General features: G+C 31.6%; 3 protein-coding genes across 8 annotated transcripts; 2 read left to right on the forward strand and 1 right to left on the reverse strand.

Moving 5' to 3' along the window:
• Nucleotides 1-6,705: 6,705 nt before the first annotated feature.
• On the forward strand, nucleotides 6,706-12,626 carry LOC101257226 (protein DETOXIFICATION 24). Its single transcript, XM_010313878.3, has 9 exons — nucleotides 6,706-7,030; nucleotides 9,568-9,820; nucleotides 10,336-10,877; nucleotides 11,023-11,109; nucleotides 11,181-11,237; nucleotides 11,340-11,578; nucleotides 11,754-11,872; nucleotides 12,081-12,167; nucleotides 12,284-12,626. The coding sequence occupies exons 2-9, from the start codon at nucleotides 9,572-9,574 to the stop codon at nucleotides 12,359-12,361; spliced, it is 1,458 nt and encodes a 485-aa protein (XP_010312180.1). The 5' UTR covers nucleotides 6,706-7,030; nucleotides 9,568-9,571; the 3' UTR covers nucleotides 12,362-12,626.
• Nucleotides 12,627-13,290: 664 nt separating this feature from the next.
• On the reverse strand, nucleotides 13,291-17,385 carry LOC101257519 (uncharacterized). Its single transcript, XM_004249305.5, has 9 exons — nucleotides 17,003-17,385; nucleotides 16,566-16,668; nucleotides 15,807-15,916; nucleotides 15,405-15,473; nucleotides 14,795-14,910; nucleotides 14,659-14,713; nucleotides 14,133-14,253; nucleotides 13,641-13,783; nucleotides 13,291-13,553 (listed from the first exon to the last, which is right to left on the reverse strand). The coding sequence occupies exons 1-9, from the start codon at nucleotides 17,138-17,140 to the stop codon at nucleotides 13,452-13,454; spliced, it is 957 nt and encodes a 318-aa protein (XP_004249353.1). The 5' UTR covers nucleotides 17,141-17,385; the 3' UTR covers nucleotides 13,291-13,451.
• Nucleotides 17,386-18,063: 678 nt separating this feature from the next.
• On the forward strand, nucleotides 18,064-23,665 carry LOC101258016 (uncharacterized). Of its 6 annotated transcripts, none has more exons than XM_004249306.5 (12): nucleotides 18,064-18,203; nucleotides 18,304-18,429; nucleotides 19,427-19,481; nucleotides 19,621-19,656; nucleotides 19,747-19,791; nucleotides 20,441-20,524; nucleotides 20,729-20,794; nucleotides 21,041-21,079; nucleotides 21,237-21,336; nucleotides 21,704-21,969; nucleotides 22,276-22,499; nucleotides 22,946-23,665. In XM_004249306.5, exons 1-10 carry the CDS (start codon nucleotides 18,199-18,201, stop codon nucleotides 21,865-21,867), a joined length of 720 nt encoding a protein of 239 aa, XP_004249354.1. In that variant the 5' UTR covers nucleotides 18,064-18,198; the 3' UTR covers nucleotides 21,868-21,969; nucleotides 22,276-22,499; nucleotides 22,946-23,665. The 6 variants fall into 6 exon arrangements, with proteins under 6 accessions (XP_004249354.1, XP_069146608.1, XP_010312188.1 ...); XM_069290507.1 differs by having other exon boundaries at nucleotides 18,166-18,203; nucleotides 23,075-23,665; XM_010313886.4 differs by lacking the exon at nucleotides 18,064-18,203 and having other exon boundaries at nucleotides 18,210-18,429; nucleotides 21,699-21,969; nucleotides 23,075-23,665.
• Nucleotides 23,666-24,031: the final 366 nt, after the last annotated feature.

Below are 24,031 nucleotides of genomic sequence, written 5' to 3' on the forward strand. Positions count from 1 at the left end.
TAAACGAGCCCCTGAGCAAGTAAATACAGTTTTATCGATTTTCGTGTGTTATAGTTCATGAAATTTTTGTAATCTGAAATTTCAAAACAAAATGTGCAAAAATTTTGGTGGACGTTCATTAATATGTTGGCAATGTATCCAATTCATCTCGCGAGAAAAACTGGTGCATTTTCAAGTTCAAACGAGCCCAAAGTAGGTAAACGTAAATTTTACCAATTTTCATGTGCTATAGTACATGAATTTTTGTAATTCGAATTTCTAAAAAAAAAGGTCGATTTTAATGGACGTCCGTAAAGACATTGACAATGTATCCAATTCATTCCGCGAAAAAAATAGATGCAATTTCAAGTTCAAATGAGTCGCAAAGTATGTAAACACAAATTTTGCCAATTTTTGTATAATATATAGTTCATGTAAATTTTGTGATATGGAACTTTGAAACTAAAATGACTAAAATTTTTTGTGGATCTCCGTTAAGACGTTGGCTATGTAACTAGTTTATCATGTGGAGAAAACGGGCGCATTTTCAAGTTCAAATGAACCCAAAGAAAGTAAACATAGGTTTTGCTGATTTTCGTGTGCTATAGTCTATGAATTTTTTGTGATCCAGAATTCGCAAAACAAAACGACCAAAAATTTTTATTGGACATCAGTTAAGACGTTGACAATGTATCCAGTTCGTTTGGCTGGGAAAACGAATGCATTTTCAAGTTCACATGACCCCAGAGAGTAGGTAAACATAGATTTTGTTGATTTTCATGTGCTATAATTCATGAAATTTTTGTGATCCAAAATTCTTGATGCAAAATGACTGAAATTTTTCGACGTTCATTAAGTTGTTTGCAATGTATCCAGTTTATCCTGCAAGAAAAACGAGAACATTTTCCAGTTCAATCGAGCCCTACAATAAGTAAACACAGATCTTTTCAATTTTGGTGTGCTATATAGTCAATGTAATTTTGGTGATATGGATATTTTTGAAAATAAAATTGCTAAAATTTTTCGTAGACGTTCGTTAAGACATTGGAAATATATCGAGTTCGTTTCGTAGGAAAAATGGGCGTATTTTCAAGTTCAAACAAGCCCCGAAGCAGGTAAATGCATATTTTTTTTAATTTTCATGTGCTATAGTTCATGGAATTTTTTTGATCCAAAAATTATGAAATAAAATAATTGAAATTTTTTGTGGACGTTCGTTCAGGCGGTTGCAATGTATCCAGTTCGTACCACGACGAAAATGACGCATTTTCAAGTTCAAACGAGCCCAAAACAAGTAAACGCAATTTTTGTCAATTTTTTTTGTGTTATAATCCATGATATTTTTGTGATCCGAAATTTTTGAAATAAAATAGCCAAAAGTTTTCGTGGACGTCCGTTAAGACGTTGACAACGTATCGTGTTTGTCCCGCGGGGAACACAGACGCATTTTCAGGTTCAATCGAGCTCAAAACTGGTAAACATAGATTTTACTGATTTTCGTGTGCTATAATCCATGTAATTTTTGTGATTTGAAATTTCTGATATAAAATTGCTAAACAAATTTTTTTGTGGACGTCTGTTAATACGTCGACAATATATTCAGTTCGTTCCGCGGGGAAAAACAGACACATTTTCAAGTTCAAACGAGCCACAAAGCAGGTAAACATATATTTTGCTGATTTTCTTGTGCTATAGTCCATGGAATTTTTGTGATATGAAATTCCCAAAATAAACTGGTTGAAATTTTCATTGACGTTTGTTAAGATATTGACAATGCATTCAGTTCGTTTCACGGGGAAGACGGGTGCATTTTCAAGTTTAAACGAGCCATGAAGTAGGTAAAAACAGATTTTATCGATTTTTGTCTGCTATATTTCATGAATTTTTTGTGATTTGAAACTTTCGAAACAAGATGGTCAAATTTTTTTTGGACATCCCTTAAAACATTGTTAACATATCCAGTTCGTCCTGCGGTTCGAAGCCTAAATGGCCAAAAATATTACCAAAAATTTTAAAGGGGTACATTAATTTCTTTTTCAATCAAAAGGATAAAATCTCCATGGAATAGCAATTTTATTTTCACGCTGTTAAGTCCCTTAAAAGTTCAAAATTGCTGACCAACCATACAATGTTTTAATAAATTTTTCTTTTAAAAAAAATTAGAATCAATACAACTGTAGAATTTTTATAAAAAAATATTGATAATGTTTTTTATTCTTTAAAGGATACTACCCAATTACCCCCTAGCCTATACCTAAAATCCCTGCGACACACCTTATCTTTGATAAGGTCCTATTACCCTCTCCAACTTTTTTTTTAAGTAACTAATTACCACTTTTGTGCCTACGTGGCAATAATAATCTGAAAGGTCGATGTGTTTGTTCAACACGCGCCGGGACCCACTTTTTCAGCTTTCGAAAAAATAACTTTTACACTTCCCAAGTTTGAAAAGCTGGCGTTTTATGTTTTTCAAATTAATTTTATCAAAAAAAATTAAGTAACAAGGAAAGAAAGAGGGAAAGTGTTGCATGTGTGGATCGATTTCAAATGTTAGAAATTTGATTTCCAACTGAAAATTGATTTTCGATATTGGATTTTGATAGTTAATTATCGATGTTGGATTTTGATAGTTAATAATGGATGGAGCTTCTTCAAAAATGAAAATCATGAAAATGAGGTTATTTTTTCAAAAGAGGAAGAAGAACTGCTTTTGAAAGAAACAATAAAATTTATTTTTGAATTTTTTGTCAAATTACTTTGACACGTGGCTAACTTTTATTGGTCATTGTTAGCCAAAATCTGCACCTGCACTCACACGCCCTACATGGGTGAAATCATAATTATTGCCACATAGGCACGAAAGTGATAATTAATTACTTAAAATTTCTTTAAAAGAGATAATAAGACCTAATAAAAAATAAGGTGTATGGCAAAAATTTTGAATATAGACTAAGGAGATAATTAGGTATTATCCCTTCTTTAAACTTCGGACTATAGTAATAGCTATTGTAGTTTTTGAGATCTGACATTCATAATTTGTTAAATATTTGACAGAGATTTAAAAATATTTATTCAGATTAATTTATAGGATTAAATTTACTCAGAATATATTTAACATAATCTTTTGTCACTTTCTTAAAAAAACATGTGATTCTTTCATCAGCAGCAATCAAGTACGTGCATGTCTTGGTCTCCGATTAGAGAAATCCAATTAGTTTACGTAAATATTACTTTCTCCGTATTATATATGATATTTTTTTTAATTTTAAAATTCAAATAAATCTAGTTTTTGCAGTATATTTTCATAAATCTTTTAAATATTTTGAATTATCAATGTGACTTATAATAACTTTTTACGTAGTTTATAAATATATAAATTTTATTTCTAAAACTTTAAAAATTTCATTCGCAAATTAATTGTCAAACTTAAATTGTTTAATTTTTCAAAAAAATAAAAAATATCACATAAACTGAGACAAAAAGAATACTAATAATTTCTTAATATGTATCATTATGTAATCACTTTTTCTAATATTTGATAAAATCGCAAAAGAATATTATCTTAAAATTATTTATATATAATCTAGTTAAATATTTTTGTATCAGATACCTATTAAACTTATTTTCCTGAATATCAGAAGTCATTTTTTTTATTTTATAAATTTTTTGTTTAAATAACATTTTAACTAATCAAAACATATATATATATATATATATATATATATATATTGGTGGGGGGCTTGGAACCAATTTATATATAATTATATATGTAGGCTCATAAACTTTTATAACATGTGATAGGTGTCTCTAACATATTATATACTCCTACAATAATGAATCTATAATTTTACACATTCTCATGCAAATTAAAGTCAAGTAGAAGACACATTCATGTTAGAAAAAATGAGGTGATTAAATATTTTTGTTCTTTAGAATAGTTCAGATGGTTTGGCGGTTGATCCGAGATCGATTTTTCTTTAATGCTTTTTGAATTGAAATTGTCGTACAGAATTGTCATAATACAGTTTGTATTTTTTATGTGGTTTGCATGCTATTAGAAAATAAAATATTTATTCAATACTTTATTTTTCTTTATTATATTTAGCATAACTATTTCAATACTTTATTTTTCTTTCACTATGAATTTTATATTAAAAATAACATTTTGTACTTTCATTTCATTTTCATAAAAATAAATGCCAATAAAAAATATAAATTACGTGTGTATTTATTATATTTCTTATGAGATTAAATACTTTATTGTTGGTTGTTAACAATGTCCCACAAAGTCCTCTTGTTCGAGTGATTTAACGAATGGTGTTTGACAATACTCAAAATAACTTATTTTAAATTTAAAAAAAATTATTTTAAGCCAAAAGTTAAAAGTTGGGGTAGAGGTGTTTTTTTTTTTAACTTATAAGTTGACCACATTTTTTTCTTTTTGCCCTTAATATTTTTATATAATCTCCAAATTACAACTTAACCCTAATATCTCTTTCTTCCATTTTTCCCTTTTCACGTTTGGCATAGCAACTTCAGCACTTTTATCCAAACACATAACTGCTTATTTTAAAAATAAGTTTCGACACTTTCAAAAGTACTTTTTTAAAGCTGCTTTTATTAAGCCCATCCAAACGAACCCTTAATATGATCACATCAAAATTTAAATTATAATACCTAATAATGAATTTTTCTAAAACGATACATTGTGTATATTTATTGATCTCCCTTTCATTTCTACGGAGGTATAATAAGTAGGTAAATCGGTGTACCTACTCTATTATCAATAGCATTAGTACTATTTTCATTATATTTTGTGTTTCAATTATCGTAATTATTTATTATTGTCATATTTTTTTTAATATACTACTTTCCACAATGCTTGATTTCACTATTGTTACTGTTTTCATTTTTAAACTGTTTTTAATACTATCAAAAATAATTTTTCTATTTCTACAAAATATAAATAACATTGTATGTGTATGTTTTACTCTCTTTACATCTCATTTATAAAATTATACGAGATATATTATTATCGTAAAATTTATACCAAAAAGTATATTGAATAGTGTATGAATAAGGACAGTCAGGAGTATTACTTTCTAAACCTAATTTAAGCATGATATATACTCCTCCCTATTTACTTGTTCATATTTTCTCTTTTAGATGTCCCTATTTACATGTCTTTTTTGACAAATCAAAAAAGGACAAAAAAAATTTTCTATTATACCCTCGTTTAAACTTTTTGAAAATTTTTAAGTTTTAATTCATCCTTTTTGAAATCTTATTAAATAAGGATAAAATTGTAACTTCACCATATTAATTATTGCTATCTTAATATGTATATCTTTTCTAAAGTAGACAATTAAATAGGAACAGAGAAAGTATTTCTAAAAAAAAAAAAGTTAGGGAGGAGAAAAATATACATGTGCTTAATGGAACTTATTAATTAAGTATTTATTTTTGTCGTCCCACATTAGATGAGCATAAAAGGAAAAAAAAAATAATCTTACTATATAAAATAAAAAATATTCATCTAATAAAAAATAAATTCTTTTAATCACCTTATAAAATACAATAAATTTTTCAACAATTATATAAAATATAAAACGCGATAAAACGTCGAAGTTAATCGTCATCCACTAATCTAAAAGTGAAGACGTGTAAAAACTTTGACCATTAGGTGTGTGGGAATGTCCCAACTACAACAAGGAAATTATTATGAAATTAAAAAAAAAAAGTTTAATGATATCTGTAATTCTAGTAAATTATTGAAACTATATTTAAAAAAAAAAAGAGGTTTTTGGAAAAAAGAGAAAAAAATAAATTTGTGTATTAAATTAAAATTTCGAAATAAGTGTTCCCTAGATAGTAAAAGTAGATAATATAATTTTGACAAGTAAGCTTATTACAATTTTGTTTTGTTTTTCTAAAAAAAAGAGAAGACTATTAAAAGAAAAAGAAATATTAAAACGCAATTTTATTTGGATACAAACATTAATCTTTACTCGAAAATAATTAATTTTTGAGGTCTGAAAATAGGCATTATTTCAATTTGAATACTTTTCCACTATAAATTCTCTAGTTCAATTCTTTTAGTCAAATAATGACTAAATTAAAAAAATAAATATGAATTTGTAAGTAATATTCATTATCAATAAATACCATCTATATTAAAATTTAACTATATTCAAATTTACAAAAGAAAAAAAAAACTCTTACATTATGAGTATTACATTCCTTAATAAAGATGCCCCACATCGAGGGAAATGTATTTTTTTAATAAATGTGTCTCCTAAAGTATTTTTTTAATAAAAAATTTTAAAATATTTGATTAAAAAATAAATAATACCACTCGATCACAATTTTTATTCATAAATAATTTTTTTTATCACAAATATAAATACTTTTTCTGTATTGATTTATTTATCTTAATTACTACTTAAATATAGTAATATTTTAAATGTTATTATTCGATTTCAATTTACGTGATACTTTTTATTTTTCGAGAACCAATAATTTTAATTTTACTAGAAATTTACGTATGAAATTTAAAAATAAAATTTATATATTTATAAATTACGTAAATAAAGATATATTATAATCACAATAATTAATAATTATTTTTTTTAATATCAATAAAAAAAATCACGATAAAATATAGCCATATTGATTTTTGAATATTTTTAAAATATATAAATAATAAATTTAAATATTTTTTCACGCCGAATATTAGTTTACAAATGAAAGTAAAATAAATATATAAAAATAATAGTAAACTAAATAAGTGTTGTCTTCCTCAATAAAAACACTGCTATAAATCCACACTTCCGTCTCTGTATGTAAGCTGCACTTTTTCTACAAATCGGAGCGGCCAAATCGCGCTCGGAGCATCTAGTGGCTCCGCCGTACTTCTCACCGTAGCTCCGCCGTACTTCCGCCTTCAGCACGGCGGCGACAGGATTTCCGTCGAAATTACAGAGTTGCAGGAACTCCATTAAAAGTGGATTCACTTTAACCAAAATCACAGGATCTACGGATCAGTATAAATGTAAGTGCTTTTCCTTTTTCTTCAGTCAATAATTCTTAATTTATTTGATACTTTTTTTTTTCTCTCAAAAGTTCATTTTTTAAGTGCTCAGAGTTAAACAGTTCTATAAGCCACTATAATAATAAAAAATGAGACGGAGAGATGAAAATAGAATTTGAATTTCATTGTGAATTTTGGCCTATTATTATTCTTTGAGATTTGAAATTTGTGCTATTGATTTCTCTTAGCCATTTGAGAAATTCATTTTTTTATTTAAAATTTTAGTAGCTTATTTGATAAATTGACTTAATATTTATAATTTTTTTTAAATTGGTGATTCCTAAAGACAATAATTATATAATTATTTTATTTTATTTGACCAAGGGTATATATATAAGTATATTTATGTTAGTGTGCGTGGTTTAGTGATTTAATTGAAAAATGACATAATTAAAATATTTTAAAAAGAAAATATTTATTTATGAATTTGATCTACTTTTTTAACCAAATATTCAAGAAAGTCTCATACTAAATCATTTTCTTTGAAAGAGAAAATTACTTTTGTCTAAAAAAAAAAAACAAACTTTGTTTAGAATGTAAAGTGTAAACAAGTGGTCCTAGGGACTAGTTACGTTGTTCTGACTTTTCGACGTCGATGGTTATAGCGATCGCTTTCGATACGTGTATAAATAGATATTTAAATTTATATATAATTAAATAAATAGATATGCATATTTTATATGACATTATACACATAAGACGTCAAGTAAAATATAAAATTACCATGTAGAATGTCATATAAAATGAACGTGTCTTTTTTTTTAATTTTATACAAGTTATTCAAAGTTATGCGTCATACCCGCTCGTTGACGTCAAGTTAAAAGTCAAGACATATTTATGTATTATGCGTTTAGAAATAATGCATACATATGTACCACTGGATACATCTCATATTTAGATCTTAGTAAAAACAAAAAATAAAACTAGTTGATTTATTTCCATCTGCTTAAGACATTGGTGGATTCAAATCGATATTATTCGACATATAAGTATCTAGTAAAATAATTGCGATATGCCACTTAATTTCATGAGTCAAGTTAAAAAGTAGATAAAATATATGTTAATTAATTTTACGTATAGATAGAATGAATGTTTTCAAAAAATATAGTAATAAAATATTATAATAGCAATGGAGAGTGGTCCTTAGCATTAATAGAAAATGTTGCTTTATCATTAATGATTATTGGTGTACAAAATTTATACATATTATATACACACAATAGTCTTTATAGCTTTCTCAATCTTGATTAATAAAAGTTGTTGGCATCACGTGACATCTGTGTCAACTCACGTGGCATCCTCTGCACCAAGTTATTTTTTTTTTCTATTCTTAAACTATCTTGTTATTAAATTAACGATGATAAACATTGCTCTGTTTTATTTTATGTGATACGTTTTGAACTTTGAGATTCAGACGAGTTTTTTATAGATATTTTAAACTATTGAAGTCATTAATTATAACATTTTACAGTACTTTTTATGTAGTTTACAAATATATAAAATTTATTTTAGAAAAAACTGAAAATTACTTGAGCTAGATATTTCATTAAGCTCATCACAAAGAAAAAGTAAAAAAATTAAATTAATCACTTTCTTACAGCTGTTCTGCAACTTATATGATCTCTGACAATTTTATTTTAATTTACATTTCATTATAAATATATATTTTTTTAATATTTTACATTTTTACTGATAATTAGATTCTGCCAATTTATAAAAGTGTACTTCAGAAAGGAGAACCCCTTTAATTTGAAAGGTGAACCCCTTTAAATTTTAATTGAAATATCATTTTATAACAAGTTATTAATAGAAATATTGTTGTTATGGACTGCTATTGGTTTATTATTAAGTTTTTATTTCTTTCTTGTTTGGTCTAGTTATCCTTTTCAATAATATCTACTTTGTTGTAAAACTTTCTAATTTGCTATGTTGCTCGGACTCTCTTAAAAATGATGTTAAGATTCGTGATGGATCCTTTATAAATTTGCTACTTTTGAGGATCCGACATGCACATGTCGGACGTTTTAAGAGTCTGAGTTGCTCAACTTATATGTATTCATCGACAATTAATTAATAACAATAACTTGATTGCAACTAGAAATATATTTTAGTAACAATTAGCAATCCTTTTAAATGTCCCTAAAATCTTTAGCTATATTGGATCAAATTACAGTTAACTAATGTCGATAAAGGTTTTAGCCCTTTTTGTTATTATATATATTTATTGCTGCTAAAAGGTGTTTTTGTTGTAACATAAATTTGATGCAATTCTAAAATGCTTTTTGACATATGCTCATAGAATGAATAATAAACATTACATTTGTGTAAGAAAAGAACTCATGCTAGTTACTTATTTTAACAAAATTATGTAACGTAGCCGTAGTCGTACTCAAGTATCCTTGCATGGGAATCCACTTTTGAGATGGAGAGAATCCCGCGATGCGCATGCTCTTTTCAGGGTTAATCTGAGTTTTTTTTTTCTTTTTAATTTTGTGCAGAGTCATGGATAACAGTGTGCAAGAGAGGCTACTTGATTCACAAATAGAAAAAGTTGATGATAACTTAAAGGAGAGGATCTACGACGAGTCTAAGAAGATATGGAGAGTTGCATTACCCGGAGTACTGTCAAGAGTAGCTTCATTTGGAAGTATAGTGGTCACACAATCATTCATCGGACACATTAGTGGATTAGATCTCGCTGCTTATGCACTTGTACAAACTCTCACTGTGCGATTCGTCAATGGTATACTGGTAAGTTTGCTCCTGTTATCTTTCTTAACATGTACCATGTTCGTCATATCTCATGTGCTTGTTCACGTTGGTGATTGAAGAAGTAATGCACTACATTGTATGAATGCAAACATAACAATATGATGTATGTATAGAAAGAGTAAGAGAAGCGTATGTGATGATTATGTAAACAATGTAAGGATTTATCCGATGTGTTGAGACATAATAGAATTATGTATGCTTTGTCTACGAGTTAGTCACATATTTCAAGGTGATATTAGAGCCAGGAGAAGTCCTAGTTTTGAATATTCTCGCAGCCACCCCAAAAAGCAAACGTACATTTTTCATGTATTTGGCCCAAGAAAAATATTAGGCCTATACATGACGGGGGCGTGTTGAGGCATTATATAATAAGTTGTGCTCTATCTAATGGCTTAAGTTTTTAGACGATATGATCATACAATTCGAGACTTGTCACGTGCTAGTTTATTTAGTTAGTTTTTCCATTTGCTTAACCTTTGTGTTTATTTTGGTAGATTGGAATGTCAAGCGCCACTGAAACTCTCTGTGGACAAGCATATGGAGCAGGACAGTATCATATGATGGGAATTTACTTGCAAAGATCATGGATTGTTGGTTTGATTACATTGACCGCATTGCTTCCGTTTTTCGTCTTAGCCACTCCAATCTTTCATCTACTCGGTGAGAATGGATCAATCGCGGATGCTGCTGGATACGTTTCCTACTGGTTCATTCCCTTCATCTACAACTTTGTATTTAGCTTGACGATCCAGATGTACCTTCAAGCACAACAGAAGAACATTATTATAGCATGGCTATCGATAATACAATTTGTGATCCACATTCCGTTGTCTTGGCTACTGGTTATCCAGCTAAATTATGGAGTTCCTGGTGCCATGATAGCGTTGAGCATATCATCGTGGTTCGTAGTGGTCGGGGAGTTTGTATACATCTTAGGAGGTTGGTGCCCTAACACATGGAATGGATTCTCTTTAGCAGCACTGAAAGATGTACTACCCGTCATGAAGCTCTCAATATCCTCTGGTGTCATGGTTTGGTAAAATCCTTTTCCTTAGCATTTTCTTCTCAATCATGATTTTATCATTAGTATAGTCGAATTTGAACCCCACGAAACACATGTTATAATCTGAATTAGCTTCATATCCGAGGGGTTAATCGATTCTTGCTTTTGGTTTTCACAGCTTAGAGCTATGGTACAATGCTGTTCTAGTCTTGCTGGCAGGATATATGAAGAATGCAGAGGTTGCGATATCTGCATTCTCTATTTGGTGAGTGCTTGTTTGCTTTTCTCTTTACGTCATTTTGTTTTCCGTACTGATCAGTATAAGTAACTTTGCAGCCTCAATATCAATGGATGGGAGTTTATGATAAGTCTCGGCTTCCTTGGAGCTGCTTGGTACGTGACTCTTTCTCTATGAATCATCGATATCTCATTCCATCTAGTGTTGTATCCATTGCCTAACTCAGACTTCTTTTTCCTTCGTTGTTTCCTCTACAGTGTCCGGATTGCAAACGAACTCGGGAAAGGAGATGCTAAGGCTGCAAAATTCTCCATCAAAGTCTTAGTGAGCACTTCACTTATTATCGGACTGTTCTTCTGGGTTGTGTGCTTGATCTTTGGCAGAAATCTCGGATACTTGTTCAGTGATGAGAAGGCGGTTGCTGACAGCGTGGCTGACCTTTCTACTTTACTCGCCTTCTCGATTTTGCTCAATAGCATTTACCCTGTACTCTCAGGTAAGTCAACACAAAGTTGAGAAGTTGAAAATTTTACTGAACATGTTCAATATGTTATAGATAATGTACCATAATCGAGGTGCTCGCAAGCTGCCCTGAACACATTAAGTTTATATTATGATCTTTTATCGCGTTTCGTAGTTTTTCTTGACACTTGGGAGAATTTTGTGATCAGGTGTGGCTGTAGGAGCTGGTTTACAAAGCACAGTTGCAATTATAAATTTGTGTTGCTTCTATTTGATTGGAGTACCAATTGGTGCTTTGCTTGGATATGTGGCTCATCTTCAAGTGAAGGTAAAAATTTCACTTAGATCAAATATTGTCATAGACTTCCCTATTGCACTTAAAAGCGACGTTGTTCGGACTCTCCAAAAATCTAGCCACATCCCGTCTCGGATCCTTAAAAAACGGGTTACTTTTGGAGGATCTGGCACACACTTGTCTTCGTTTATGTTCTTGATCCGTCCATTTGCCACCTCTAATATCTTCGTTTTGTTATCAGGGTATATGGATTGGAATGATATGTGGAGTTGTTACTCAATCAGCTGCCTTATGCTACATGACATGGAAAACAGATTGGGATGAAGAGGTAATATTATAATTAATCAAAATTTTAAGTACTATATGCTAAAAAAATTGGTGTATAATTAACTTATAAACATCATCATAATATGTATTTATGAATGTTTATAATTTATTTTGCAGGTATCAAAAGCCAAACAAAGACTTAATAGATGGTACTTGAAATCTTCTGAAGAGTGTAATCAAAATGATCAAGCTTAAGAATTTGTTGCCTCCAAATTTTTTTCAACTCTATTTTTGGTCATATATTTGGCTAAATTAGCTTACAATTTGAGCTTTGAATTTAATTTTTGTGGTAATGCTCTAAATTTCACCTCTAGTAGATGATTTTGTAAACCTTCAAATTGTTGTAGTGGAGTTTATAAATTATACTCCCTTTGGTTGAATTCAGGTCGATGGTTTACCAAAAATAATTATTTGCATGTATCTTATTTTTTTAAGATTATATTTGTGGAATTATACTAAATGTGTTGTTTTTAGTTGTACTTCTAAGGTTTTTTTTTAAAAAAAAAATTGAGTTAGACTCGATATTTTTATTTTTTATTGTGGTAGTACGACTCATGCATATTAGTGTTGATTGTTGTATAACACGCTATATTGTTCACACTTCAAAGGTCCAACCTCAGGAATGTAGTTTATTTGTAGGTCCACATTGGTTGAGAGCAAAAAATATTTTAAAAACTATCAATACTAACCGTAAGTTTGTAATACAAGTCAATTAAATCTTCGTTGTAATAAATAAAAAATAGTGTCCATGACACTAGAGCAATGTAGTTATTTGAAGTGAGTACAACAAGCACCATTCCATACCTCGTGATTCGTGGAATAGACAAAACACGTGACCTTATTAACCTAAGCCGATTGTTCATCATTTTCATTAACAACCATATCATTACTTTCATATTCAGTGAATATTTCATTACTATTTTGGTGTTCACGTAAAAAATTATGTAATATAACGTAAACACTACGATAGAGGGTATTTTTGTAAAAGATAAAAGTTTGGCATAAAATTTCAATTTTCAAAAGATCCCAAATAATAAGATTTGACTCACATACTAAAAAAACTAGTATTTGAGATATTTGCCAAAAATATTTATCAAATGATAACAAATTATATGGACCAACACTTTTTGCCAAATTTTTTTCGCAAATATTATTTGAAAAATCTATGGCGAAACAGGCCTTTAACATGATGGTTTACATCATATACAGATACAGTAAGGGTTACAAAGGTGTAAAATATTAGAAGAAGAAAAAAACTAACATGTTGGAGCTAACAAAGGCTAAATTATCTCCTCAACAGATTGTAGGCAGGTAAATCTTTTACACTGGAAGTATCTTCAAGAGCGAGCTCGCGTTCTAGCTGCACTCTCGTGGCCTTCAAAACCTCCTGCGAAAAGGAAAGTGAAAGGAGAATATGTGTTGGCAGAGGTAAATATATGAAAAGAATCCAATGGAATAGTTTAGTGTTACCAACATTGAATTCCATATATGATGCTCGTTTTGCTAGCCATTGTGCATCGAGCATTTCAAAGGCAATACAAAAGATGTTGTCAAACGCCATGTCATCTTCGCTGAGTAGTTCTAGAAAACGGATACCTGGAAGGGTGCTAGGTGTCCCTGTCACTCAAAAAAGAGGACGACGACTTATCAATAGAATCATTACTTATTCATCAAAAGGGAACATGCAAGAACTTGTTACATATAAGAAGAGGAAAGTAAAAGATGGAACAGAGATGATACACGAGACGTTGAGACCAACTAATTGTTCCTATGTCATTAGAAAGAACGATGATACTAGAGAATATATTACACTTCAGATTTATCAGAATAACCAGTTCAGGACGATTTAATCACAACATTTGATTTATTTGAAAGTATGTATTGGAAGCTGTTGAATGTTTAGATACACCATCTATTCTCAGCCAAAAACATGAAAGACGCTAACTTCTAACTGAATTTTCCGTACCTGATTGAAGATCAAACATTTGGACCAACATAAACGATATATTGATGCCAGCTACAGCAAATGGATACTCCCACTCAGATCTGTTTCCGTTTCTTTTGTGCAACAAATTCCGGAAAGATTCCTGTAATAGAGCAGGCGATGAGGGAAAAACTATTAATACAAAACTTACTTCCCTGCTCTACCAGACAAGAGAACATTGGTCTCGAGAGAACTCAATTATGCTTTGCTAAAAAGCTATATTATCAAGCTTCATGAAACACAAAAACAACCGCTCAAATATCAAATATATTGCTCAGCTGGTATCCACCCAGTCCATGCTGGAGAACTGTTACAGTTGAGGGCAAGTACAAGACGATTTTCTAATGGCAAGGATATGAATGGCACAAATTATAGCAGAGGATAAAACTAAGTTGCGTAGAATAGAGGGGTGAATTCCCAATACAATAAAATCATCTAGTTTATTTGTACCAGATAGGCTTCAAAGCATGTAGGGGTGGGAGGAAGGTAAATAATATGATGTACAAACCGGGTATGTCTTGGCAAAGAAGATAAGGTTCTCCAATGATATGAATCCTCCACCCCTGGACATTTACGCACATAATTTTAGTATAAGAACGACAGCAAAACAGAAATGTGAATCAAATATACACTTCCTCATATACCTGAAGTCTGTTGAAGGGTCAGATCCTTGCCAACCCATTTCTTTCCAAAGCTCAGATTTAAGAGATGGGAGCGGCCTATCGGGATAAGATAACCTCCATAGTTGCCTAAGAGCATCCTGACACCAAATTTGGATTTTTAGTTCTTCACGAACATATAAAACAACAAGGCATACATACAAGAGACTAAATCTTGCAATACAAGTTTAAGAGACACAACTATCTCCTTCTCAAAAAGAAAAATTATATGTGATCAATTAAAGAATGCGGCTTGAAGCTCTCCTTTCTATTTTCTCATCACGAGTCCAAACTAAGGTAATATACTCTTGCTTGATCTCAAAAAACCACAGTAAGTCATGATATCTTCTTGTTCTTATCCTAACAAATCAACCATCTAAAGAGTGAAGCTCTAAAAGGCTAGTATGGAGACCTTAAATAACTTTGAAACCAGGAGCTTTCAGACTAATAAACTTGAACCGTCCATTGATTAGAACCATACAGCATTAACTACACAAGTCTATCTCTCATTTCTGTAATTGCTGCAAACTGTTCCAGTGCTAAAGAAACCAAAAAAATAAACATTTAACAAAATCACGGGGTAAAATTTACATACTTGATGATCCGAGGAAGAGCCATCAAAAGGGATCGCTAGCCTTTGCTTGAGATGTTTGAGCCTTGCTTCCTGCAATCAAATGTCAAAGAATTCAATGTCGAGAATTGTGTAACAATAGATGGAGAAACAAATAAGGGTGTAAGGGAGGTAGCCAGATGAGTTTAATGGATTAGATTCTTTTTGGATGGGAATAGAAGTGATGGACATGACAATATAAACACAAATAAAATATCACAAGGTAAACCACAAATTTTTCATGTGTCAAACCCTGCAGACTCCAACAAAAAGAATTGATTTGAAAAGCTCTAAGCAACATTTTAGCAGAGATAGTTAACATCATATATCTGCAAATCAAAGGTGATCAAAGTTAGAACTTTCAATCCTCAATCTCTCATGTATTACCTGTAAAGGGCTAAGTAAAGGAGGTAAAAGAGTTCCTGTTGATCCAGATTGAGTTGAGGCAAAAGGAAAAATCCGGCCAAGAAGTGACCCAGACACAAAGACAATATTTGCTGCAAGATCAAAGGATAATGGATCAGAAAAATTTGAAGTCATTAAAATTGTATATAACAGATTTGAGAAAGTTTGGAAGTGCCTATGACAGATTTGAGAATCCTCATAGACATTCTCTTTTTGAGGTTTAGTATGTGGAGAAAGAGCGAAGATGCTAAAACTTGAAGAAAAGCTTTTCACCAAGCCTACCATCATTGCTCTCTTCCACCTAAAGGAACCTGCATATCCCCCTAAATTAGCCTGTTCTCCTTTTCTATTTCCTAAGGCCCCAGAATCATTTCTTAACCTAGGAATTGTAACAACTAACAAGGTACCAAAAGTCACAAAAAGGTCTAGTCCTCTACCTACTCTGACTGCTTGCTGCACCATTCCACTTCTTAGTGTTTCTTCTCCTACTCTAACCTCTCACATGACGCTTTCTGTTCTACTCATTCAGCTCCGGTCGTTAATCCATAAGGGAAGAAAAATACACAATGTTGTGATGCCCTATCTTTTAAGTAGTTTTAGGCGTGTGTAAGTAATTGCATTGCATAACATGAAAAAACAACATAACATCAAATTACAAATGAACGAAAACCACAACACAATCGCATTGCACAACATGCACAAAGAGCATAACATCAAAAGTACAGACAAACGAAATCACACCTAACCATTGTGCCCATTGAGAAATCAGATGAGAAAATAGCAGCGTCCAGTGCAGACGTTCCCTCCTTCGCCCTTCATCCAACACTTCTTCAAGCGTACATACCTACAATTTAAAGAATTCCCATTTCACAATCTCATCCAAATCTTCTCTATCAAAGCACAAACTTTTAACAACACAACTCAAAATATCATCAACCAAAAGCAAAATAAATCCCAACCCATTTCACAATCCAATCCAAATCTTCTCTATCAAAGCACATAATCCCAAAAAAACACAACCTTTTAGCAACATAACTCAAAAGATCATCAACGAGAAGCATAAAAAAGCAACACAAATTCCAATCCAATTTTTCTCATTCACAGCACAAAACCCCAAAAAGGGAAACTTTTAGCAATATGATTCAACACATTATCAACAACAAAAAAAAGAAATTCACCTGATCACTGTCATCATATTTCTGGTACCCAAGTAAAGGCTCATTCAAACCATCATCAGAGCCTAAAGAATCAAAATGCTCATTCTTTTTGCCACCAACATCCCCATGATGAAGCCTTCTCCTCAAAGTTGATGTCATGAGTAAAATATATTCAAGAACTCAAAACCCCACTTCGAATTCTTCAACTGAAACCCCAAAAAATGGAGAAAATCCCAAATTCTTGATGTATGGGAAATTCAAAACCCCTAAAATTCAAGAAAACGACAAGAAAAACCTCTTCTTTTGGACAATTTTGTGTTTTTTCAACAGTATTTATTTATATTAATTGCTATTTATTTTTTATTATTATGTATATAATTATATTTATAATTTGTTTCTTTCTTGTGAATTAAGGGAGGAAATAGGTGATTAATATACGCCAATGAGAAAGCTTTAACAAGCTTGAACATTGGGTCAACTTTAATTTTAATAAATAATAATTACTTTTTTTAAAAAAAATAAATTATAATTTAAAAATAATTTAACTTTTGAATTTTTATTTTGTCATAACTTTCTTTTCCTTAAAGAAGAATCAAGCAATAATTTTCATTTTATAATAACTTTCTTGATATAGTTATAAATCGAAATTTGACATTCTTTTTTCATTTTATTAGATAGTTCAATAAAAAATATAATTTACTTTCTTACTTGGTAAACATTTAGTTCGAGAAATTTATATTTTCTTTTGTTATTTAAAAATAATGTTACATTAATGATTTATGCCGCACAAGTATTTAGATTTATAAATTCAAAATTTTTACTTCCTTGCTAAATTCAAAACTCCTATCAAATATTACTAAAAAAAAACTACAATCACATAAACATCTAAAAATTTAAAGTTCATTATCATATTTATCAACACTAGAATAAGAAGATATTTTGATACGAATAAATGATCATTCCAACATAAATAATGATTCATCAACACAGAATCTATTTAGAACCTTCGAGATTTGAGATTTCGCAAGTAATTCGGTGGGCTTGAAAAAACAAAAATGAAATAGGAACAATTTTACTAATCTAATAGATTACTTTATGTTAGAAATGATATCACTTATTGCATTAACTCAATTACGATAAAATTTATCTAGATATTGGCACGAATTCTTAAAAAAATTCGTGCCAATATTAATTTGTCGTGTTGTTTATACAATTTCATGAGGTAGGATTTTTCTTTTTTCTGGGTATTGAGAAAATATGGCGATTGCAAGCTTTAGTTTACCTTTTACCTATCTTCAAAAGCCTTCTTCTTGTCGTTGCAGATGCAGCAGCAGCAGCAGTAGTTCGTTTGAGAACCCAATTTTTGTCCATTCGTCTAATGGTATAGCCAACAAAGCACTGCAGGAAATTCGAAATTCTGGAGTAATCGCTTGCCTTCGAGCTCAAAAGTAACTCTTTTTGTACCATTTTTGTTTAGTTCTTTTGATAATTATTGTGAAATCTGAACTGGGTTTACTCTGAAATATGTGTAAAGTTTGATTTTTAGTAATAAATTTGTGTGTTAACCCAACTAATTCTTGGGTAATGTTAGTTAGTTGCCATAAGCTTGATATATTTATCCTCAGAACTAGAGTATTACTCTTATTACAGCTATATGCTCCCATTTGGCCATAGATGTTGAAGCTGAATCTTGAAAAATCGAGTTTTTGAAGTTGTGTTTACGCATATGTTTTGTGGAGAAAAGATTTGATCTTTTGTGAGTGGGAGTCCCTACAAATCCTAAAACTGGTATGAGGCCGTTTTTGGGAACGTGGAAATATTTGAAGATTGGATTCTCAAAATTTGATCAAATTTTTAATGGCCAAATGGACAGCTATGTGTTCACTTTTACTTGTCCATTTTGGACTTTGCATGGTTTTTTAAGAAACAACCATTAGTATGAGTATTTTAGCACAATACCTATATTAATGTATAGGGTTAGTTCGTGGGAAATGACTCGGATATGTTTAAAGTGAGAAGTAAACGTTAAAATCAGGTTCTGGATTACTGGACAAGTAAAAGTGATAAGAGGGAGTATTTGAAGATAAATTTTTGAAATCTACTCTGAGAATTTATGATCAAACGCTAGCTTACTATCTGAAAGTCTTTTGATTGTAGAGTGATTACATTTGTTAGGGTATTTTTCTCTTTAAGTTTATAGAGTTGTTCTGAAAAAGGTAAGCTACGAAGCCAACTAATGCTAGATTATTTAGGGAAGGAGAGCTTTTCACCATGCTATTATAGAGATTTAGTTCTCAATTGAAGATTGTTGTTAATATAAGTAAAGTTTATCTCGGAAACAAGTTGTACTTTTTAGCATTACATTTTCCACTCCATTTTTTTCGTCATCTCAAAATATCTTAAAAGACATGCAAATGTGAAGTTGCGCCTTTCCATGTTGTTTAGTGCAGACCTGGCTAATCGAGCTGCACGCGCTGCATTGGATGGTGGAATTTCAGCTGTAAGTTTGAATCTATCTGATATACTTATTACTCTGTCATCCCAAGTTCATTGTCCACCTTTCTATCTACCTTTCGAATGAATATTTTATTCAGAGTATATAGAGGTGTTTTGATAGTCTTTATCTTCTAACATTGCAGCTGGAAATTGTGGTGTCCACTCCAGATGTTTTTGAGGTACTGTGATACATGCAGTTGCTTGCTCTTTCTCATGCTGGAGAGCAGTAAACATTTGGCTAACTTATGTGCTTCTTTTCCTTTATGCAGGTGATAAGAGACCTAGTACATGATTATCCAGCAAAAACTTTTGGAGTAAGTATTCAATAGCTTCTTTTATTAACTCAAGACTATTTCTTTTTTCAAAGAAAAGGAAGGGAAGGGAAGGGAAGGGAAGGGAAAGAAGAATAGGAACTTGTTGCGTTCCCTCTCTTGTGGGGGAACTTCCCTTGTTGGGTGTCTACTGTAGTTGAAAGGAAGTAGAAGGTGTTCGTTTCCCTCATTTTTAAATGTAATTCTATTCTTTTTTGTTTGGGGGTGGGGAGGAAGCAGACTTCCGGAAGGAGGGAAAGAACTCTTACACTATCTTGGTTTTCCCTGTACCAATCCTCTCTTTTTCGCCCATCAAAGTTTGGCGTATATTCAGTCTTAACATCCTCAATTTGTCTACTTCTTGGTAGTTTGTCAGTTCCGGTGTTTTATTGTATTCCAAAGTTCTTAAATTTTACCTTGGCTTAAGTGCAAACTTTAGTTTCTGTAGTAGTTACTATTTGTTTGTGATTTGCTAGACATTCTTTCTCGAGGCATTATATTTGTTGGTGGATAAGCAGGTGTGCCAACAGTAAGGGCATGCGAAGTATAATAATATTATAGTGTCAACATTGTGTATTGTGGACTATGTATAAAACAACACAAGGACCGGCTACCAACTGTAATTGTAAACACATTTTCTCTACGTTTGCAGGTTGGAACAGTATTACAGGCTAAAGATGCCAAAGATTCTATAAAGGCTGGAGCTAAGTTTCTTATGAGTCCTGCAACAGTTATGGTATGTGCTGGTGTTTCAACCATATAGATCTTATGCCAAATCCAAATGTCTATTTAAGTGTGTACCTTATACAAATATCAGTTCCTGTTACCTGTGAATGTCATTAATAGATATATATGTAGTCGTGAATGCCTAAATGGTAGTTGTATTTGTGACCATGGTGACTGCTTTACTTAATTCTTGCATGTTTTTCCTTTTTCTCAGGATATTCTAGTTGGTGTCTCAGAGAGTGATATTCTATATATACCTGGTGTAATGACCCCCACGGAGGTACTGGACTATCTTGCTCTTCATTTCATCTTGTGAGCTTAGAACAGAAAATGATATCAGGATTTTGCCTCCCAGGACATGGGGAAGGGCAGAGCCTCTGCCAAGTTCTGTGTTTTGCTGCCCATCAATATCCCACAACTGTGGACAGGCTTATTTCTTGAATATCGACAAGATTTCTTCATGTCATGACCATATTCAGATTATAACAGCAAAAGAGAGTAATGCAATTGTTTTATGATTGTGCAGATATTATCTGCTTTCAGTGCTGGTGCCAAGATTGTCAAGGTAAGTCATGACTATTTTTAATCTTTCCCTTGCTCTATGGTTTACCACTATAGCTTGCGGGATTTCTTGAATGTTTGTTTTTTATGGAGAGAAGCTTGATAAACAATTGAGCTCGTGGTGATCCTTTTTACAACTTCCTTTTTTTGGCTTTACATAGGTTTATCCCGTCTCTGCACTGGGTGGTGTTGGGTACATTTCAGCTCTGAAAAAGCCTTTTTCTCATATCCCTATGGTTGCATCACAAGGCATAACAATAGGTTGGTTATCTTCTCGGTTAGGCCTTTTTGATTAGTCATCATTCGATTTTCAAAAATTATCATCTCAGGGACATTCCAAGAAGTTCTCTTTCATTTAGAAGATAAATTGAAATATCTACTTTATTTGTTGGTAGTAATGAAATCGGAATGTTTCTGCTAAAATTTGATCTTCAACAAATACTTATGGAACATATGTTGATAGTTGAAATGAACAATGTAATATGGCCGGTGCCTTTGACTCTTCTTCCACCAGTATCTGATATTTACTCATGGAGAATCTGTTGTCTCTCTAATCCGTCATATCTCTTGCAAATTTTACTTTTCCATAGCAGATAGTGAAATGATGGATAACTGTGCTTTAGTACAGATTTGATTGGGCAATACATTGGTCAGGGAGCATCAGCAGTTGTTCTATCCGATGCCATATTTGACAAAGAGGCAATGAGTCAACAGAATTTCGATAAAATATATCAACTTGCAAGCCATTCAGCTTTGCAGGGTAAACAAGCTGTTGAAAGGTTAGAATGTTAGGTGCTAATGCATCTTTCGATTTGTTAAAACCTCATGGAACTGCAGGGGTTCATGAGAAACGAGAAATCAGATTAAGCCATCCGTCATCCTGCTTTAAGTTTGGTAAGCAATCATGTGCTTTTAACATTGAAAGTGACTTTTTATATATGCATCGAGTTTGTCCCGTGTTAAGTTATGTCTATTATCTTGCTTGTACGGTTCTAGATAGATTAAGACCATGTAAATGTCCCTCAAATGTAAAGGAAAGACGCCAAGGTTCACAATCGAATATGTCCACATCAAATGATCAAAAATACACTTTCTTATTGCTCAAATTTGGAACCAGACACCCTATACCTTTCATTTGAATGCTGCATCTCGCATGTCTAAATTCCGTTCTTAGTATAACCTTGACTTGTTATTGTGCAGGAAAAATTAACTGTGCTGGTTCGAGTAAGGGAGAGTTATACACCTTTAGTGAGCCTCAGAGTGAGTCTAGATCAGTCGGAGCAGTGGACTTTGGATATCAGATGGTTTCACCGAAAACAAAAGCTGTGTTGGTTAGTTCATATGTCACCGATTTACAGTCAGTTGCAACATGTTGTGTATATGTGGCAAAGGGTGCAGACATGCCAGATTACAAGCAATTGCAGGTGGCTAACTCAGTTGTTTTTTCACAAATTCATTGTTGTTTTTGTTACACTATCATAATCTTGCGATATTCAGTCAAAACGAGAATTTTTTTCACAAATCTGTTTTTGTTTGGCTCAGTCTTGTCCATTGTTCCATCTTCTTCGTCTAATTCATCTTCTCAAATCAACTTTTTTATAGACAAAAACAAAAATCTAAAACCTAAACATAGTCGAATTCAAATTTAACTTAATTTATTTTAAATCCTCTTTAGAATATGTTAATTTATATCCTATTCTGTTTAGGATAATAATTTTTGTTAATTTATTACCATAAAACTAATTTGAATACTATTCTATTTAGGGTAGATTTGCCTTTTTGCCTATATATTGAAGGTAACTTTTGTTCTTTTAATCTAATCAAAATCAATTTCCGATATACTCATTTGATAAAATGGAGCAACAATTAGCTTCGGTGAGGAAGAAGATTGCTACTCTGAATTTGTTTGCAGAGTCGGAGAAAAAGGAAATTGTGAACGAAGTTCTTGTTTCGACTGAACCTCTGTTAACTGATGAGGACTACAATGTTCGTATTATAGGTAGAGAAATCATATCTGATCTTATCAAAGCTGCTGGTATTGATGCTATGATTCATGTAACGCGCCTCAATATTGACAGTCCTAACGAACATATCAGGAATGCAGCTGCTCGATCTCTTAGCATCGCTGCATCTGCATTAGGTATTCCTGCTCTGCTTCCATTCCTCGAAGAAATTTGTTTTCAGATGGAATCATGGGAGGCTCGTCATACAGGTGTTATGATTGTTTACCACATTACTGTTCTTATTGGTTCCGCGAATCTTCTTCCATATTTGAGTTATTTGATGGAAATCATTGAACCTCGTCTTAAAGATGACATTGAGAAAATAAGGGATGTTACAAATGTTGCCATGGATGGTCTTGCTACAGCTGCTACACTATGGTATTGAGAGTTTCGTTGGGATTTTGCCTGATTTTCTAAGAGGAATAGTTTGAAAAACGGTTTTTATTTATCATAAATAACACAATAGTATATACAATATAGATGTTGAATTTTTCATATATATTATATATTAGTTTTTGAAATATGTAGGTCAATTGACCAACTTATAAAATTTTCATTATCGTATGATTTATCGCTGATTATTTTGATCCCAACAAATTTTGATTTTGTTTTTGAGCCCTTGTGAAATACTAATAAGATCTTTACTGATGCGGTTTAACAGATCAAATCAAAGCAATTGATCACGAATATATAATTTTGGAAGACCAAAAGCATTTGAATCACTAGTTTTGTACCAATTCAAATAGTTGAGAGGCGTTTTTTTGGGCCTTTCTCCGTTTTAAAAATACCCTCCGCAAATCAATAGAAAGGATGTGGAAAAAGATAATCGTGTCTTAACCATACTAATGCAACCCTTGTAAACGTTTGCAATGGTTTACCATATACTTAGTCCCAAAACAAGTTTCACCTTGGTAAGTATCGCTGTTAAACAAATTTATACTACTTAATTACTC

The sequence above is a fragment of the Solanum lycopersicum genome, chromosome 10 (assembly GCF_036512215.1).
Source record: "Solanum lycopersicum chromosome 10, SLM_r2.1".
Lineage (NCBI taxonomy): Eukaryota > Viridiplantae > Streptophyta > Magnoliopsida > Solanales > Solanaceae > Solanum > Solanum lycopersicum.

Bases quoted from the DNA above. Each gene is read 5' to 3' on its own strand.
- LOC101258016 (XM_010313879.3), top strand. From the start codon at position 18,239: ATGGCGATTGCAAGCTTTAGTTTACCTTTTACCTATCTTCAAAAGCCT. The intron at 19,482-19,620 runs GTAAGTTTGAAT...CTAACATTGCAG, and splicing joins TGGATGGTGGAATTTCAGCT to CTGGAAATTGTGGTGTCCAC. The intron at 21,080-21,236 runs GTAAGTCATGAC...GGCTTTACATAG, and splicing joins CTGGTGCCAAGATTGTCAAG to GTTTATCCCGTCTCTGCACT.
- LOC101257519 (XM_004249305.5), bottom strand. From the start codon at position 17,140: ATGACATCAACTTTGAGGAGAAGGCTTCATCATGGGGATGTTGGTGGC. The intron at 14,714-14,794 runs GTATATGAGGAA...GTAAATGTCCAG, and splicing joins GACCCTTCAACAGACTTCAG to GGGTGGAGGATTCATATCAT. The intron at 13,784-14,132 runs GTACGGAAAATT...TTTGAGTGACAG, and splicing joins AATGTTTGATCTTCAATCAG to GGACACCTAGCACCCTTCCA.
- LOC101257226 (XM_010313878.3), top strand. From the start codon at position 9,572: ATGGATAACAGTGTGCAAGAGAGGCTACTTGATTCACAAATAGAAAAA. The intron at 9,821-10,335 runs GTAAGTTTGCTC...TTATTTTGGTAG, and splicing joins GATTCGTCAATGGTATACTG to ATTGGAATGTCAAGCGCCAC. The intron at 11,110-11,180 runs GTGAGTGCTTGT...GTAACTTTGCAG, and splicing joins ATATCTGCATTCTCTATTTG to CCTCAATATCAATGGATGGG.